This window comes from Doryrhamphus excisus, chromosome 18 (assembly GCF_030265055.1).
Source record: "Doryrhamphus excisus isolate RoL2022-K1 chromosome 18, RoL_Dexc_1.0, whole genome shotgun sequence".
Lineage (NCBI taxonomy): Eukaryota > Metazoa > Chordata > Actinopteri > Syngnathiformes > Syngnathidae > Doryrhamphus > Doryrhamphus excisus.
In genome coordinates, this window is record NC_080483.1 from 16,347,623 (window position 1) to 16,362,557 (window position 14,935).

A 14,935-nucleotide genomic window follows, 5' to 3' on the forward strand; every position below is an offset into this window, starting at 1 on the left:
ATCACTTAATATTTGATTTATTTGTAAAGGATCTACTTTAGGGTGTAACTAAATACATTTAACATCTTGTCCACAATGTCTCACTCTAATATTCGCTACTTAAACGCAAAGTGTTGCCATGTTTGTTACTACGACTCCATTTACTAAGTCTTTTTACTAGTCTTTTACATTTACTAAGTCTTCATTTTGGAACTAAATATGGAACATGGTTCTTATTCAAACTTTACAATATACCTCCTTTGCTGGAAGGCAAATAGCTGCAGTAGAAATAATCCGTTCCAGGGTCAAACTGTCACCATCATAAACCGTGTTAATTGCTAATGTGATATCTTACATTCTCAACTGTCTTATAAGTGTACAAATAAGCTAACTTCTTTATTAAATTTAAAATATATAAAAACAATACAACACCAGCGGCATAATGCAAAGGTAAGTAGTGTTTCTTAGCAGTGTACTTTTGTGTTTATGTTTTATATTTCGTCATGAAAATGGTTTATCTTGCCTTGGTTGATTTGACTAAGTAAGTACACAACAAATCATATGTCCTATTCCAAAAAATATATATATTTTGTACACCTCATCAAAGCGTATAATATCAGTAATTTCAGGTGTGTTGGAATTTCAAAGGCATGCTATGCGTCTTTGTGCAAAATGGCCACTTGATGGCAATCTTGGCTTACCCTCCCCATCTCCCTCTGCAACCAAACAACTGCTAATGCTTTGACTGATTGATGACAAGCGCACAAGCTTTTTTTTTTTTTTTTTTTACCCCCCACTAAGTCATGAACCTGTTCTCAGGATCGTGTGTAGTTTGCTCAAAAAGGGCTTCTGTCTGGTTTCATTCTCAGACCGCCCATCAATGGCATTGACTCTGGAAGAGGACGATGCCGAGCATCCGCGTCGTGAGTGGAGTCCCAGCATGGGGCACGCGGAACGTATTCCGATCCACATCAAGGATAAGCGAGATCTCCGTGCCAACCAAGGAGACGACGAACTCCGCGGTCACGGCTCCTGCAGCACTTCGGAAAACATGTTCTCCCCCCAGCGCGTCGTAAACGAGTACGTGCAGGACGGTCCTCACACGTCCAACCTCCCTCTGTGTCAAGGAGTCGAGAACCGGGAGCGGGATCCCAACTCCCGCAGCTCCTCGAGGCACGTGAAGGCGGAGAGCGGAGGTGCGCACAGGGGTCCCGCTTCCTCCAGCAACGCCGCGCAGCCCCTCGCGCCGGTCAACCCAAATTGCTCAAATGAGAACAACATTGATATCATCGGGGTGGAGAATGTGGGGCAGATGGTCGGCGCGAAGGGAAACGGACCCGTGGCAAACCGAGGACCGTCGTCTCACATGCGCAGCCAAGCGGCCAACACCGTAGACTGCCCCCATCAGAAATCCCCCCTCCAAGGCCAGATATCGTCCTTCGGCTGCAAGGTATGCGGCGAAGCCTTCAGCCACGTCGGCCACTTACACGTGCACGTGCAGGTGCACACGCGGGAGAAACCGTACCGCTGCGGCGTGTGCGGGAAGTGCTGCAGCTCCTCCGGCCGACTCCAGGAGCACCAGCGCAGCCACACGGGGGAGAAGCCGTTCCGTTGCCAGATCTGCGGGAAGGGCTTCACCCAGATGGCGCACCTCAAAGTACACATGAGGATCCACACGGGCGAGAAGCCGTACAGTTGCCCCGTTTGTGGGAAGTGCTTCAGCCGCTCGGATAAAATCAAAAGGCATCTCCAGACACATACGCGGGAGGGGACATATTTCTCGGGGCAATGATGCACAAGTTTCTTTGGCATCAAAACAATTTTTTTTTTTTAAATATGAACATTTTTTTCTACTCTTCTAAAACTTGGAACGTTTTTACATCAAATAATACTTCTGTGTCACAGTTTTTGTCATGTATTTTCTATTCTCATCCCTGTAGTAACACAACTAGCATTACGATTAAGTGTTCCACAGGGAATTGATATTTTTACAATTTTTGGTGCAAAAATGGACATACAGTAATACAGTAAACCTCGGATATATCGGATTCAATTGTTCCCACTGGTTTTGTCCGATATAAGCGAAATCCGTTATATGCGTATACCGGAAAATGTCCGTTTTACGGATTTTATCTGTTATAAAAAGGCACTTCCTTGACTATGTTTCCAATGTACGTGGACGCGCAGGCAACGCTGCAAACGCTGCAAATGACGTCGTATAGCGGCCTGTCACGATTCGGCGAATCGGAGTGCCACGATGCGGCCATCCGATATATGCGAGGGAAATTTAATGGGAATGCATTGGAACGGGACTGGAGATTTTGTCTGAAATGGGCGAAATCCGTTATAAAAAATCCGATATATGCAATGAATTTTTATTGGAAATGCATTACAGAAAAATCGGTTCTTTTTTATCTGTCCGTTGTGAGCGAATTTCCGATATATCCGAGGTTTACTGTATTTAACCGTTCAGAATTCTGTTTGTGATTGTTTGTCCCGAAGCGGTTGAGGCAAAACGGGAGTGCACTACTTGACAGAGGCGCCTTTAAGTCAGTTTCAACCACTTTGCTGTCTAAAGAAGCGCAGCGCGACAGCAGTTATGGGATGTTACGTCATGCGGAATTCAGCCGTAACTTGACTCCATCGGGATGAATTCATCGACTCAATAATATGCTGCTATGGGGGGAAAAAAATTATACTTAATTTTCACCTTCGTCAAGCACCCATCCCCACTTTGCGAATGTTCTGAACTCCCATTTAACTACACGACGAGCAGAATAATGTCGCTCAGAGTTCCGTCACGGGCTCGAGTTTCATGTTTTTCAGACCGAGACTGAATCAATCGTGCCTCCGCCGCTGCAGCCAAGTAATGCTCTCCATTTTGCTTTCAAGGCCGGATCAACCATCAACCAGTTTGGCACAATCGGCAGAATTCCTAATGATCCGTTAATTATCATGCCCATCCTTACTTGAAAGATGACATCAAAAATGCAACAATATACTACTTGGTATTTGCAAAGTAACACATGCGTTTTAAATGGTCCTTCAATTAGGTGTCTTTTCACACAGGAAATTGTATTATAATTGTTTGGTTTTCTCTTGTTTACATTGCAAAAAAAAGCCCAGATGGCCAATTGTAGTACATGGCACAAAATCAGGAAAATTCTTGGATTAGCCCACCATTTTTTGGCAAGGCTGTGCCAACAGGTTACGGTATTTGTTTGTTTTTTTTTCCCTCGAGTGTCGCCATGTTAGTAAGCTGAATACTGCCAACTGACTTACTGAATAATGGAGAGTATTATATTGAGAGACAAACACCCGCTCCTGTAAAATAATACCACACAGTTCTGTTTTCATCAAGCCTTTCTGCGTCTTTTTATTACGCCGTGCACGATGTAGTACTAACTCTTATCTCTATTTGCTCACTACTACTACTACTACTACTACGGCATGAAGGATTACACCCCACAACTGACACAGTCAATACAGTCTGTTGCAGTTTTGCAGAAATTCATTAATAAATGATCACTTTTGTGGTTGTCTATGACCTATAATTAGTAAAAAAATATATATATTAAAAAACAGGCTGCACGGCTACTTGAGTGGTTAGCGCGCAGGCCACACAGCTAGGGCACCCGAGTTCAATTCCACTCTCGGCCATATCTACTCCGGTTTTCTCCCCCATTCCAAAAAACATGCTAGGTTAATTATCGACTCCAAATTGTCCATAGGTATGAATGTGAGTGTGAATGGTTGTTTGTCTATATGTGCCCTGTGATTGGCCTGAAAACAGCTGGGATAGGCTCCAGCACCTTGTGACCCTCGTGAGGCTAAGCGGTAGAAAATGAATGAATGAAGTTACATGTAGTATTCTGGTCAACATTACATTGCATAAAAAGATTAACTCCCGTTAAGTGTGGAAGTGGTAATTTTTTGGCTTCTTAATTTGTTCTTCTCCCCCACACTGTTCTAAACAATTTCTTAAGTTTAGAACAAATAAATTGGAAGCTGACTCGTTAGCTCGGGAGCTTGCAATATGCTATAAGAGGAGTCCTTGCAGTGATACTGTAGCCTCCACATTATTGTTGTGAAATGTGATGACTATAGGGGTGTTATTTAATGTTTACAGGGCTTTAATAATGGTAAAAAAAACATGTAATTAAAAGTCATCAACAAGTTTTCTACGTTCTAACTAAGAAAATATTCACTTTATTAATGTTCAATCGTACTTGGAATTCATTTTTCCGCGGTTGGGCCTGGAACCAATTAACCGTGATAAACGAGGGACAACTGTATACGTTTTACACCGGCGTCTGACCTCTCGAACAGCTAAAATTGCATTGTTTACATAAATGATCCTGTCTGACCTGGGCCTCCGGTTGTAAATGTTACAAATTCAGGAATGTCAATAAATGTTTGACTCCAGACGTTTGGTGATTCAATTGAGTAGGGAATCAAACACGTCTTATTTGGATATGTTTCGGATATGTTTGGATACGTATATCTAACAGCCTGTGATTGGTTGGTGACCAGTCCAGGGTGTACCCCGCCTCTCACCTAAAGACATCTGGGATAGGCTCCAGCATACCTGCCACCCTTAGACTAAGTGGATAGCTCCAGTTTGTATCTTTTAATAGCAAGTACTCACCAGCAGGGGGGGTACTTTTCATTCCAATGATGGCTCAGTAAATGTACATGATTTTTTTCCTTTTCTTTGTACCTGACAGTTGAACTCTACAACATATTTTCTATATATTACTTCATGCGGTATGAAATAGTAGTAGTGGTAGGGCAGTGGCACATTTAGCAATTTGGGGGCCTAAGACCCACATTGCCAGGGGCCCTCATCATATGTTCTCCATCCAGACGTCCCTTTTATTCCGCTTATCTGGGTCCAGGTCACGGGGGCGGCAGTCTCAGTAGGGAAACCCAGACTTCTCGGCCCATATTTTTTTTTTGGCGTCCTCTCGCTGTTTCTTCTTTCTCTGGCAAATTTGCTCCATTTTAAGTAGCTTCAAACAAACTCACAACTTCTTCTTCCTCTTCCATGTTTAATGGCGGTTGGCAAACCGACTTAAAGGGACATTACCGCTCATCACCTACTGGACTGGCCCACATTAATTCCTGGCTAAATCATTGTATTTTTTTGGGGGGGGGGGTGCAACTGTTGGCCCTGGTCCGTGCTGGTTGGTCCTCCTCTGGTGTACATAATAATGTATTGATAATAATAATAATGTATATATTATTGATTTTACCATTGCATTAAAATGCAAATTAAACTCTAATTTTAACTAAAATACCCTAAAATTAGTTTAGCAAAGACAAAACGTATCCTCTACTTTACTGATAATGTTTTTTTTCCATCCAGCATTGCAATTTCGCACTTTATTTGGCGGTCCTTGAATGCACCATAATTGCTGTTGATGCAAAATTGAAACTTTTACACTACCAATATCATTTTTATATATATTTTTTTACAAGGCTAAAACATGTTATTTAAAGATAAATTAAAGCTTTAATCTTTCCTCATATATGTTGCACCTTTTTACTCTTTTTTTCAGCTGCTGTCTATTTTTAAAAAATAAATTAAAAAAAAGTTGTGGGCCAAAAATGCCCCCTGAACCTCACTTTGGACACCCCTGATGTAACCTCTACACTGGATCTAAAACTGAAGAACATCAAGGATCTTTATGGCCGCATCTGTTACTCAATTCATCTACTTTATTTACTTTTATGAGACGCTGTAAAGCACAATTGATGTATTTTAAGTATTTTGGTTTATTTTGGTTTATTTTAGTTTCATTCATTCATTCATTCATTCATTTTCTACCGCTTTTTCCTCACGAGGGTCGCGGGGGTGCTGGAGCCTATCCCAGCTGTCTTTGGGCGAGAGGCGGGGTACACCCTGGACTGGTCGGGTTTAAAGCACAATTGATATATTTTAAGTATATTAGTTTATTTTAGTTTATTTTAATTTATTTTAGTTTATTTTAGTTTATTTTAGTTTCATTCATTCATTCATTTTCTACCGCTTTTTCCTCACGAGGGTCGCGGGGGTGCTGGAGCCTATCCCAGCTGTCTTCGGGCGAGAGGCGGGGTACACCCTGGACTGGTCGGGTTTAAAGCACAATTGATGTATTTTAAGTATTTTAGTTTATTTTAGTTTATTTTAGTTCATTTTAGTTTATTTTAGTTTCATTCATTCATTCATTCATTTTCTACCGCTTTTTCCTCACGAGGGTCGCGGGGGTGCGGAGCCTATCCCAGCTGTCTTCGGGCGAGAGGCGGGGTACACCCTGGACTGGTTTAAAGCACAATTGATGTAATTTAAGTATTTTAGTTTATTTTAGTTTATTTTAGTTTATTTTAGTTTATTTTAGTTTATTTTAGTTTATTTTAGTTTATTTTAATTTAAGTTCATTTCATTTTTGTCCCATCTTTTTAATCTGATGGTTTTATTTACAAATCCAATATGGCTCCTTCGATGCCCTTTAAAGGTCTTGTTTGTCCTGAATCCTTCATATTCAATTTTAGCTTCATAACTCATTTTAGCTAAATCCTGTGGTGCCTGAGAAAAAAAACTACTCTTGCACTAATTTAATTTGCCGTGAGGACTAATTACAACATTTAATCCCCTGTAAAGTCCATTATGAGGATTACCGAACATGAATCAGACTTTAATGGCTTTACAGATCTCAGGCCGAACACAACCTCGTCACTTGCGTCTCTTTCAGGAACCAAGAAATGCTCGGATGAGAGATGCCATAGTGCTTTTTTTTTATTCCTCTTAAGTAACCTTATCTACCTAGCACTCTCTGTTAAAGCAAAAACGCCTTTAATTGTTTACGTATTTTCTGCCTCTCCTTGCTACTCCCACTCCAATCTCCACGGCTGAGAGTCTCCATTCGTACCATCCTCCTCCGCACTCACTCCATCCTGCATCTCTTTGCTATTGCCGTCATATATTTTACTGTAGTCTTCTGACATTGACGTCAACCTATAAATCTTTTCATCATGTTGTGTTTTTCATTCTCTATTAATGCAAACTTTTTTTCCACCTCTAATTGGTACAGTAAACGACATCATAAGTCCACATGTGTACGAAAACAGAGGAGTTTTTTTACATATTTGACATATTTCTAGTAATCTCTGATAGCGTTGCATTTTCTACTCGCGTATTAAATATTTTATTAGCGGGCCGTGAGGGATAAACGGGAAGGGTGCTGTCGTGGAAGTGTTGTGAGAAAGTGGCCAAGGTCACCGGGTTTGATGCCTCTTACTGTCATATTCATAAACAGCAACGCTGCCCTTGAGCAAGGCACATCATTTCTCCAACTGCCAATTTGGTTTGATGCGTTGTATATAATAAGGGTGTGAAAGCAGAGGTCACGACCTATAAAGGCAAACTAGAAAGAGGAGATGGGGAATGCTTAATCAGGGGGGGCGGCCTGGGAGGAGGGGGGGGGGGGGGGGGTCACTGGTGGCTGTGGTTTTACTGGCCAGCAGCGCAGCTTAAAAATAGAATTTAACGAGAAGACGAAAGAAAACATTAAAAAAATGGAAAAATCAGCAGCAATCTTAAAAGGGTAAAGTCAAAATATTCAGAATATGAGGAAAATTATGTAATTTACATAATAACAGGTTTTTATTGCAGGTCTCAATTATCTCATAATAGGCCCAATAATAACATCATAATATTCATAACCGTCACATGCTGCGGTCCTGAACACAATTATTGGACACGCAAATGCGAGTCTTATTAATGTCTTAAATGGCTTATTCTCTAATATGTTTATTATATTGGGGAATTGGGTAACGGTGACTATATTGGGGAATTGGGTAACGGTGACTATAGGGGAGTTAGCTCATGTAATGTTAAAACCCATATTTACAAGGTCGTAATCAGGTTTTTTTATGCTCTAATTATGAAAATATTCCATTCATAAATAAGAATCCATCCGTCCATTTTCTATGCTGCTTATAAGGAATCAGACTTCGTGGAAATTCACTTATCACCATCGGCTCTGGAACCAATTAACTGTGCTAAAGGAGGGATGACTTATTATTATGAAAAACAAACAAAACAAATAATAAAGTTGTATTTTTTCATTAGGTTGGAAAAAAATCATAATATTATGATGTATTTATTACTAAAGTATAATTATTAAAGGCATTATTATGGGAACAAAATGGAAAAACAACAGCAAACATGGAAAAACATAAAAGTTAAATTTTTTTTAAAGTTGTAATGTTATGACCAACAAACAAAACAAAGAATAAAGAAATTTTTTTTAAACATTTTTGGAAAAAATTAGGTGGTGGAAAACGTTATATTACAAGACTAAAGTCAAAATATTATGGGAATAAAGTCATCCAGTCATATGAAAAAATTTAAACTTTTTTAAAAAAAATTAAAAAAAATTAAACAGCAAAAAAAAAAGAAAAAAAGACCAAAGTTGGTACGAATCATACCCTTAAATCCGAGATGCAGGCTATATAACTTCTTAGCATATCTACACTATACATGTTGGTTTGCTAAATATTAAAATGACCCTTGCATCATTTCATTTTTCAATATGTGGTTTGGATTATTCATTCATTCATTTTCTACCGCTTTTCCTCACGAGGGTCGCGGGGGGTGCTGGAGCCTATCCCAGCTGTCTTTGGGCGTAAGGCGGGGTACACCCTAGACTGGTCGCCAGCCAATCACAGGGCACATATAGACAAACAACCATTCACACTCACATTCATACCTATGGACAATTTGGAGTCGCCAATTAACCTAGCATGTTTTTGGAATGTGGGAGGAAACCGGAGTACCCGGAGAAAACCCACGCATGCACGGGGAGAACATGCAAACTCCACACAGAGATGCCTGAGGGTGGAATTGAACCCTGGTCTCCTAGCTGTGAGGTCTGTGCGCTAACCCCTAGACCACCGTGCCGCCCTGGCATATCTTAAAGGCATATCTAACCCCTAGACCACCGTGCCGCCCTGGCATATCTTAAAGGCATATCTAACCCCTAGACCACCGTGCCGCCCTGGTTTGGATTAGAGATATCCAATATTGGCTCTTTTGCCGAAAACCAATATGCTGATATTGTGCAACTCTCATTGTCCATAAGCATGAATGTGAGAGTGAAGCAAGCGATGGGGCAAACGAGAGAGAAAAAGAGAGAACGCAAGCGAGAGGCTAAGGTTGGAGTCTTGGTTCACTGGACACAGAGTGTAGTGGGCCTCATTAGTGTGGAAGCTTCATAAAAGAACAATCCCGTAGCTTTCACTCAAGCGGGGCAACAAAGTTTGCTTCACTTGGATTACGACGGTCGCTCGGCCTCCTCTTTTGTTTCCTTCCTTATCTCGTCTGATGACAGATTTACTGAATAAAAATATGGACAATTTCCTGTGACATTCCACGTCAACTACTACTTCAATTACTTCAAACCAAAGCCTATTTTCACTACCAAGGGCAGCTGTGTCCACAGATGTAGTTTACCACAACCGATGTGTGATTGGGGAGTGAATGAATAATGGCTTCATTTCATTGTGAAGCTATAAAAAGCACTATATAATATCTAACCCGTTATTATTATCATTACTTCAGACATAAATAAGACTTGTAAAGAGGGTTCAGAGTTGAGTTTGAACTGGAGACCATGTTGTTATTATTATGATTATTATGATACTTATTATATATTTTTAATGTGCCTGTTATGAGATTAGCTCAATAGCTGCAATAAAACCATGCTCACCGACCAATTATTGACCAAAGTTATTATAAATTATTTCATTTATAAACTTCAACTTAAACTTGCAGAATGAACCACTTATGTATCTTCATATGCAGGTGAGCGCTATGTGTGGATCCACGAATGTTACACTTCTGTGGAGCGGGTAATTCCATTTTAACAGGGGGCAAGAAAGTCATTTCAAAGTGAGGATAAGATCAAGAATCTCCACTAGAGTGTGTCACCTAAAGGTTATTCTTATATTCTCTATATTATTCATATACGGTTCATATATATACTCAATATTCAAAAGTTTCCTTTATTAGTCAACATCTTGGCATTATGACTATAAACCAATTAGTTGGAAATATAAAATGCCAAAATATGCCAAAATAATTGTGTCCAGCCTGTCTGAGGCTGGATGAGTCGTTCATGGTGTTATATTTGCAAAAAAAAAAATATTTTCATGTAAGTTGTTTATATTGTGGCATCATTTTGGCTAAATATATGTGGCTAAATTTGTGTCAAAGTGAAATGGAATGTACATATCTTTTCACAAAAAGCCTTTATTCTACCTTTTTTGTCGAGAGCTGGTGACGCAAAGATGAGAGTCTAATCTTTATACCAAATAACAAATAATTTGGTTGACAAAATATTCTGTGTACCTTGAAAAATCAGTCAAAATCATCAAAAATGTCTGACATTTAGGGACATTTTTTTATTTAATGAATTAACATGTTTTTACTCACTTTTTTTGTCTCTCCAGCGAGGTTATGCTTTTTTTCCTACAGCATTTTACATCATCATATTATGTAAATGATATGCAAATTAGACAATGCACAGCCAATAGGTACTTTTCTTACTGAAAAGTTGGTGACAGTGCCAGGCACATCCACAATATGTGGTCATATATGAATAATAGAGGATTCCAGAAACAACATATGCAGTTTTGGTCAAAATTTATGCCCAAGGTGATTAGCGCCACATAATAATCAGAAAACAGTAAATTTATTCTGATAAACACAAGTAGCTAGCCAAAACATGATACAATACTAACAGCTAAAAGCACACCATCAAGTGTTTACACATTAAAAGTAATAATTCAGGAACATTTCAAATCTTTATTTAAGTGTTTTTTTACACATAAAGAAACCTTTCCAAAGTCTTAAACCTTTTGGAAGAGCAAATAAAGGGTGTTTATGAGCTTTTTCAGACTGCATTTCAGCCATTGCTAGCTTTAGCTTCACCTAGACAGGAAAAAACGTCAAAGATTGTCTAATGGCAGAAGAGCACGCACTCTTGCTATCACTGAAACGATACTTTTTAGAGAAGATGTCTCACTTTAACTTTTTAAACCATAGCTTTTTAAACGTTTTTATTGTACATTTTTAACTTATTTATTTTACAAGTGCACATTTTAAACCCTAATAATAATAACACTGTCTTTGACTCAAATACACGGCAATGACTACTTCAAGTCATATGCAACTTACCTTATTTTAAAATGTAAATGTTAATAGTTGTGCTGTAGATACTACTAGAAGTAGAAACACAATTTTAAATATTATCTCGAAGAAAACTTTAGCTGTCTTAGCTTTTATTCCAAGACAAAGCCATAGAAACTGACCTCTTGCTGCAGTCACCATCCCGCAGTGTATTTTCGTAGTCAATTAAATATTTAGCCACGTCTGCCACAGAGATGGCTCGATTTAATTTGCCCCAGTCGGAAAAAAGTGAGCTGAAGCTGAGAGACATGGAGAGTCCTCCGAGTCCGAGACCGTCTCAGACAGCTCCCTGAGAGAGGAGCAGTCATTCATGTCTTCAAAGTTTCTGCATCACTAAGCAGACAACATCTCAAACAAATGTCAAACGGCTTTCCAAGGCGCCAACATTCTTCTCTCTCTTACCCACGCTGAAGAAAACATCATACTTACTATTCCACCTTTTACCCCAGGGGTCTCAAACTCAATTTACTTGGGGCCACTGGAGCTCAGGTCTGGGTGAGACTCAGTTTAAAAAAAAAACAACAACAAAAAAACGCATTTATTAAAAACAAAAAAATTTAAAAAACTTTGCTTTGGTTTCGATTTTCTACAAGAAAAAGCTCTGATAAAACATTCCACTGTTCTCAAATATCTTAATTTTTATTTTTCTACACAAAATAAGATGAAAAATAAATAAACAAATCAAGAATAAAGAAAATCAATCAATCAGTAATAAATAAATATCATAATAATAATAAAACAGCAAATAATAAAAACTTAAGAAACCACATATAGTTGGTGGGTAGACAAATGATTTTTTTCAGATTAAAATGAACAAAGCATTATTAGAGCCCTGTAGACATGACAAAACACAACTATAGTCACATTTATACTCTTTTTATTTACAACATATTGCGCAACTGCAGGGTCTCGAGACACATGCTAACTCGCAAACTAGACAGCTAGCCACCTTAAACGGTAGCCTTCAAGTTATTTCCTTTCAACTTAAATAGCCAAAAACTTACCACTTCCACACGGATAGGGAGGATAACTATTAACAGTTATTTAACCTTTAACATGAACATTAATCAAACGTAATAATTTTTTTCTGGGTACATGATACCATACAGCATCCATATCAAACTTTACATTAAACTTTCATATCAAGGCGGGGGCCTCAAACTGGTGACATTTGGCCCGCGGGCCGCGTGTTTGAGACCCCTGTTTTACACTCATACATCGTTTATTTCATCATAAGTTCTGTACAGGGTTGCACGGCGGTCGTGTGGTTAGCGCGCAGACCTCACAGCTAGGAGACCAGGGTTCAATTCCCACCCTCGGTCATCTCTGTGTGGAGTTTGCATGTTCTCCCTGTGCATGCGTGGGTTTTTTTCTCCGGGTACTCCGGTTTCCTCCCACATTCCAAAAAAAACATGCTAGGTTAATTAGCGACTCCAAATTGTCCATAGGTATGAATGTGAGTGTGAATGGTTGTTTGTCTACATGTGCCCTGTGATTGGCTGGCCACCAGTCCAGTCCAGTCCATTTATAAATAAAACCATCAGATTAAAAAGATGGGACAAAAATGAAATAAACTTAAATTAAAATTAACTAAAATTAACTAAAATAAACTAAAATAAACTAAAATACTTAAATTACATCAATTGTGCTTTAAACCAGTCCAGGGTGTACCCCGCCTCTCGCCCGAAGACAGCTGGGATAGGCTCCAGCACCCCCACGACCCTCGTGAGGAAAAAGTGGTAGAAAATGAATGAATGAATGAATGAAACTAAAATAAACTAAAATAAACTAAAATAAATTAAAATAAACTCAAATAAACTCAAATAAACTCAAATAAACTAAAATACTTAAAATACATCAATTGTGCTTTAAACCCGACGAGTCCAGGGTGTACCCCGCCTCTCGCCCGAAGACAGCTGGGATAGGCTCCAGCACCCCTTGCGACCCTCGTGAGGAAAAGCGGTAGAAAATGAATGAATGAATGAAGTTTTGTTTTTTAGTTTCTGTATTTTAATGACCATATTTGGTATTTTAAGACCAGGTCCTGGAGAGGAAGCTTTTAGAATTCGGGCGTCTGGGAATAAGCTCCACTAGTCGGAGGTTTATATGATAACTTTATATGATGGGATGAGAATGTGAAACTCAATTTCAGCTTTGCCATTATAAAGATGTTATCCTCATTGTGGTCCAGCCATCAGGTCTCCAGCTGCTGGAGGGCACCACTTGACATTACCCAACGTCCATCTTCTCAGTAAAGTGGTCTCCATGTGAGAATCTTAAAAATGCACACTGCCTCCTCAAAATGTGCAAAAATAAGGACAGTCTGACTGATATCTTTTTCCATAACAGCATCATATTGGGATAAAATCCCTTAGCTTATCACAGGGGTGGGCAAACTACAGCCCGGGGGCCACATCCGGCCCGCCAAGTGTTTCAATATGGCCCGCCTGTTTTTTCCAAAGTATTTCATTTAAACTCAACACATAACCTGGCATCGTGGCTTGGGCCGACTTTTTGATGGTTGAGGTAGCTGCTTTATCAATTTCGTTATTTGATGTGGTCTGTTGTTTACAAAATACTCCTGGAAAAAGGAGCACAAGCACAATAATAATAATAATAATAATAATAATAATAATAATAATAATAATAATAATAATAATAATAATAATAATCATAATAATCATAATAATCATAATAATCACAATAATCATAATAATCATAATCATAATAATCATAATCATGATAATAATAATAATAATAATAATAATAATAGTAATAATAATAATAATAATGTTGTCAATAATGATAATAATACTACTATTATATTAATATTTCTGTTAATAATATTAATATAATAATGGTAGTAATATTACAAAATACTCCTGGAAAAAGGAGCACAAGCACAATAATAATAATAATAATAATAATAATAATAATAATAATAATAATAATAATAATAATAATAATAATAATAATAATAATAATAATAATAATAATAATAATAATCATAATAATCACAATAATCATAATAATCATAATCATAATAATCATAATCATGATAATAATAATAATAATAATAATAATAATAATAATAGTAATAATAATAATAATGTTGTCAATAATGATAATAATACTACTATTATATTAATATTTCTGTTAATAATATTAATATAATAATGGTAGTAATATTACAAAATACTCCTGGAAAAAGGAGCACAAGCACAATAATAATAATAATAATAATAATAATAATAATAATAATAATAATAATAATAATAATAATAATAATAATAATGTCAATAATGATAATAATACTACTATATTAATATTGTTGTTAATAATATTAATATAATAATGGTAGTAATATTATTATTATTATTATTACAAAATAATAATAATAATATAATAACATTACTATAACTAATAATAATAATAATAATAATAATAATAATACATTTATAACACACTTTACATCAAATAAATGATTTCAAAGTGCACATATAGCAGATTGCATGACACTTTTACATGTAAAATACGTGTAAAAATATAGGTGTAAAAATGGACTGTTATGTGTAAATAACTACATAATCCCCCCCGTCAGTTTTGTTAAATTAATGCGGCCCGCGAGTCAAAAAGTTTGCCCACCCCTGGCTTATCACCTGGTGGCTAGAGAGTCCTCAAAGTGTCCTGAGTGACATTTAGGTGTCCTTTAAGATGGTCTGC

General features: G+C 37.6%; 1 protein-coding gene across 2 annotated transcripts in view; it reads left to right on the forward strand.

Moving 5' to 3' along the window:
* LOC131106369 (zinc finger and SCAN domain-containing protein 22-like) overlaps positions 1–14,935 on the forward strand; it is a 245,672-nt gene that overhangs the window by 542 nt on the left and 230,195 nt on the right. Inside the window, exon 2 of one of the 2 annotated variants that reach the window (XR_009120069.1) lies at positions 849–2,429. Coding sequence is in view for 1 of the 2 variants with exons in the window: in XM_058055353.1 (XP_057911336.1) it covers positions 849–1,771 (923 nt within the window). In the remaining variant the exon portion in view is untranslated. Of the gene's footprint in view, positions 1–848; positions 2,437–14,935 lie in introns of those variants that run through there. The other variant, XM_058055353.1, reaches the window with a different exon arrangement.